This window comes from Anopheles aquasalis, chromosome 2, assembly GCF_943734665.1.
Source record: "Anopheles aquasalis chromosome 2, idAnoAquaMG_Q_19, whole genome shotgun sequence".
Taxonomy (NCBI): Eukaryota; Metazoa; Arthropoda; class Insecta; order Diptera; family Culicidae; genus Anopheles; species Anopheles aquasalis.
The window spans coordinates 88,290,647-88,295,646 of NC_064877.1; the positions used below are offsets into that span (position 1 = coordinate 88,290,647).

Genomic DNA, 5,000 nt, shown 5'->3' on the forward strand with positions numbered 1-5,000 from the left:
GTTCACCCCGTCGCCTCCAAGCGTACTGATCGTTGCTGATCCTGTTATGATACTGGTTATACTTTTGTCAGGTGATGTGTTCTTGGCTTCCTTCTTTACGTCAGCCGCTGGATCATGCTCGTTTCTAGATTTGGAATCTTCCTCTATACTGGAGCTCGTTGCGGCCCCATTATCAGCATCATCACGAGAGATTCGCGACAACTTGGACTTTTCGTTTGGCCCTGTCCTGGTTCGACCCGCATCTTCTGCGGTGTCATCCGAATCCGAAGATATTACCGGCCACGAAGCATTTGCCATCTTCTTTCCATTAATTGTAAGCGATCTTTTGTGTGATCGATTTTTGAAAATTTGCACATTACGCGCCAAGAATAGCGGTCTATTCGTCACGGCATGACCTCGATGCTGTATTCGCCATTGTCGATCGGTGATAAAGGGAAATAAAAAGAAAAATTATAAAGAAGCAATTAAAAAGGATGCATTTAGTATCGATATTTGCACTCGTACTTCAACGATAAGCATCGTCGATGTACGGGGCATTCTTTTTTTTATATAAAGAAGAATATAGACATCGCACTAGACACGTTCATTTGGTGTGTGATAAGAACCAATGATGTCGCAATACTAGAAGATTGATAACATCACAACGAAACAGGTCGACTGCAATCCACAATTCTACATTCAATTGGCTCGATTCAAAGCGATTGAAAGATTGACAAAGTAGAGGCAGCTTTTCAAAAGGCTAACATTTGAAAAATTAAAAACATAGTAGAGAGAATTATGATTCAGAGCGAATTTTAACTTTAATAATAGGAGATTTAATTAGACGAAAAACATACGTAACAAACCATGCACAAATATGACATGAATAATACAGAGAAGGTCGATAAGGTAAAAAAGAGGTTTAGAACCAACTGTTTACGCTTTTTTAAATGTTCTTTTTCTGAACCAGGTCAAACGCAAAACAAAAAAATCAAACTTAAACTAGTTTTTCATACAGGTTTTTGTTTCTTGAAAGCGAAATTTGCATTATAAAATAATACATAGGCGACCCTTTGTGAAGCGAACCCAAAACGTAAGATAAGCAGCTCCAATCGGAAACTAAAGAAATGAATGAATAGCCCCAGTAAGGTAAATCAAAAGCGAGTTAGAAAAGTAAATCACATCCAGTAATGGCTTATAAATCTGGCCTAGCTATCACCGCTGTTGCATATTTTCTAATGAGAATTAGAACACTTTGAAATTATTTAAAGTTTCTTACTTTTCGAAACAACGCAGTTGCATAACCAGAAAACAGAATATAATAGAAAATAACATGATCTACAAACGAACCGTACGAGAAAATAAACAGCTAGAAGGAAGGGTACAACGAGAAAGCAATGATCCCTGTAGAAGCTCTACTTTGTAAAACCAGTTCTAAGGTTCGAACTAAAGCGCGATAGTAATAGTATTGAGCAATTAAAACAAATAGAAAGTCGATAAAAATCATCATTAACGTGGGAGAAAGACTACAGAAATTTGCTTTTAACACCTACCTAAACTTTCCTACGCATAGTGACTTGCTTTTTTTCTCTCTTTCTCTCTCTGGCGGCAGTGTTTGGCATTTGAAACAAAAGTTCTGTGATGGAGGAAGAAAAGCCCCTTTTTGTGTTGTGGCATGTTCTCTAAACTTCATCCCCAGGTGAAGATTCTCTCTTCGGTCTTCCGTCGGCGATGTTTCGTCAACAGCCAACGATTGGCGATTTTTTCGCGGTTGAGAAATGTTTGTTTTGTTTGCGAAGATAAAGCCTATAATTGTGACGAACATTTCATTCAAAATTGGATGAAATCATTACGCTCCCCAGTTACAGGCAACATTAACCACAGTAGTTATTGAACGCACATAATCGACTCAAAGAGAAGGCACCAAAAGGTAAAGATAGCAGAATGAAAAGAAAAGATAATTAACAAGCCCGTGCCAGGTACTGAAATGCAAAACAAAAACAGATGTAAACGATGTGCGCAAAGGCCGGAATGGAATATACTATGTTCTCATTTGTTCGTGCACGAGCACACGGTGTTAAGCATACAGAAATGCCGTCCGCAATTACTAAAAAAAAAAACAACAACATCTACTTTACGTTAATATTAGAGTGTACACATACACACGCTTCGGTTTCAGTCAGAGAGTTCTCAAACGTCTCTCATACAATTGTTTCTTTTATTTAGTTTCATTACAAACCAGATCAAAGATGGGAGGAAATTTCGCGACCATATTTACAAATGCTTTCTATTATTTGTAGGCTTAATTGACCTACCCCTACAGCTTAGTTTTCCTCTGATTTTCTCTCTATACGGATGCATTTGTGCACTGCCGTTTTCAATTGTAGACTCTACAGCCCATTTTATTGTTTCCTTTTCTATATGTACAAGCTTTAGAGAAGTTCAAATTAAATACAGACACATTTTCTGTGTCCCTATTTCCACTCGAGACGCTGCATTATCGATTATTAAACTGGTTTGCTCCTTTTTAAATTAAAACATCCTTCTACACCGGAATAATGGATGGATTCTCTTATTTCCTCCTCTCATGCAAATTGCCATCGATGCCTTTGCAAAATGGGGATACATTATTTTACTTTGTACAGTTAAAACTGAAGACACAATACAATTCAAATCAATCTGCTAAGCTCACTGATTTGAGCTCGGACGAACGAACCCGGGGTTCTCTCCAATGGCAATTTACAATCATGTACAAGAGATGTTGCGATGGCATGTAACGGAAAACGGGAGAACTTATTGTTTCTAATGTCAGTAAGCTGTAAAAATGACAGCTGGTATAATTTTTACAAGACAATTTTCCATTAATGAATAGGAAAATCCTTTCTGGCTGAGCTTACAGATTTCCCACGTAGCTTGATGTCTTATGAGAAGAATTCAAATGTTGATGATATTTAAGTTAACTGAAAGACGTACATTCCTCTCTTCTACCATTGCGGAAACACATAAACAACAGTAAAGGAACATAACCATATCACCAAACCTGGAAAACATGTAGCACATGTTGCCCCGAAGTGATTACGCTAAGTTATTTGTGGTTTCTTTCGCAATGATCTAATTCAACTGTGTTGTTGTACGCCTTATTTGATTTCTTTTTCATCATAAATACATTCCAGTCTACTCTCGTTGTATGTGCCGCACCTTTGTCCAGCCTATCGAGTAACCTGCTCTCTTTCTCTCTGTGGGCACGTTTCACTAGTGTTTCTCGATCATTGTCATTCATTTAATTCTCATCATTTGCGGATGGCTGTTTGCTGCCTTTACTAATAGTGGTATGTACATTAGGTTATCGGAAAATACTCATTGTTTATGACACTCACCGCTTATTACACGACTTTTTTGGAAAGGCCCCACAGGAAGGAACCTCCGCCAAATCCTTGTCGATATTATGCGCGAAATTAAGTTAAGCTATCCATCGTCTAAATGCTATTTTCTTCATTATACGATCGCATGAAATGAGTTATTCAATCAATGAACTTTTGAGGACAAGGACGCAAACAAAAGTAACAATCAATATTTAATATAGATAAAATATTCGTAATGATGGATTAACTCTTCTCTAATTTACTAGAGACCAGATGGTATTGGGAATTCTCTTATGGCCAGATTGCTTTCACTACAGTAACCTCCATAATCACATCGACCACGAATTCTCCCCGAAAGGGTTCAAATTTAAAAATAAACCACTCATCCCGGGGCTACTCACATACTTGGAAAGTATCGCTCTGTGTGAAAACATGGCTAGTCCATTTTAAATCAGTTTTAAGTTCACGCATTACTACAATTTATTCCTTCTTATTTTGAACCTTGTTTTAAAATGTATTATTTGTGTTTGACCTGGCGCAGGAAAATGGTTAAGAGTGAGATTGATGTAATTAGTGAAACATTGCTTTCTGAACAATTTTGTTAGCCAAACACAACAACGTGTAGCGGGGTGTGAATGAGCTCGTTACAGCAGCGGCATTCGGATCGATCGCACATCACTCAACATTGTCCTATGTAACCAGAGCACGGGGGGCGGATAGGAGCGAATACATGTAACATTGACAAACGTTAAGTGGAAGAATGATTAAAAACATACAATTAAAAACATGTTTCTTGGTAACGGAGCAATCGTCCTAATGACAGTTACACGAAACGTGATCGATTGAATCGATTGATCAATGCAAGTCAGATTCTAAAGAAAATATTTTAAAAAAAAAACTCACAGCGTTTTAATATAAATTATAAAAGAGAATCAAAGAGGAATCTCTTGCTTGCCCCTTGTGTTAGAATGAATGCCTATACTTTTGGAAAAGACAATGTAGTAGTGATAATGACGTGCTTACAACAGCACGAAGGATCATTTCCGCACACGGAGCGGATTGTTGATATTCCCATTGCGACAGACAGTGCCCCCGCCCTACCTACCACTTTTCTAAACTTTCAGTCTAGGCTCTTTCCTCTTCGGTGTAAAATTTGAGGACTGTTTTGAGGGAAGGCGATCAGCATCTCTACTGACTTACCAGCTCATCGTCGGGTTTCTCGACTTTCACTGCCGTTTCTCCGGTTCGTTCATCGTCAGCTCCGATGTTGCACTTTCCGTGAGAAGCCAATGCATTCACATTATGGTTGCTTCTTGAGTTGCTGTCCAAATGCACCATGGCAGAATTGCCGGTTGCTTCACTCCCTGTGTTGTCACCAACACTGCCACTGGCAACAGCACCACCACTACTACCGTTGTTACTACCGCCACTTCCGGCACCAGCACCATTTCCACCAACTCCACTACCGCTCCCATCACCCCCACCACCACCACCACCACTGTCACTGCCAGTGCCGGCGGCAGCCGGATTGGATATTCGGTCCACATAGGAGCTGTACGCTTGAGAGTTGATAAAATTGTTGGTAGTATCTTCCGACTCCGTGTCGAGCAGCTCGATTGTAACGCGACAATCAATTTTGTACTGAAAAAGAGGAAAAGA

At 39.2% G+C, this 5,000-nt stretch overlaps 1 protein-coding gene across 7 annotated transcripts in view; it reads right to left on the reverse strand.

Moving 5' to 3' along the window:
* The window catches only part of LOC126571866 (uncharacterized), a 15,506-nt gene that overhangs the window by 1,373 nt on the left and 9,133 nt on the right, over nt 1-5,000 (reverse strand). For all 7 annotated transcript variants that reach the window (XM_050230714.1, XM_050230716.1, XM_050230709.1 and 4 more), the window contains exons 9-10: nt 4,542-4,982; nt 1-402 (exon numbers count right to left, since the gene is read on the reverse strand). The exon at nt 1-402 is cut by the window's left edge and continues 294 nt beyond it. In XM_050230714.1, the coding sequence (XP_050086671.1) occupies nt 1-402; nt 4,542-4,982 (843 nt within the window). The remainder of the gene's footprint in view (nt 403-4,541; nt 4,983-5,000) is intronic.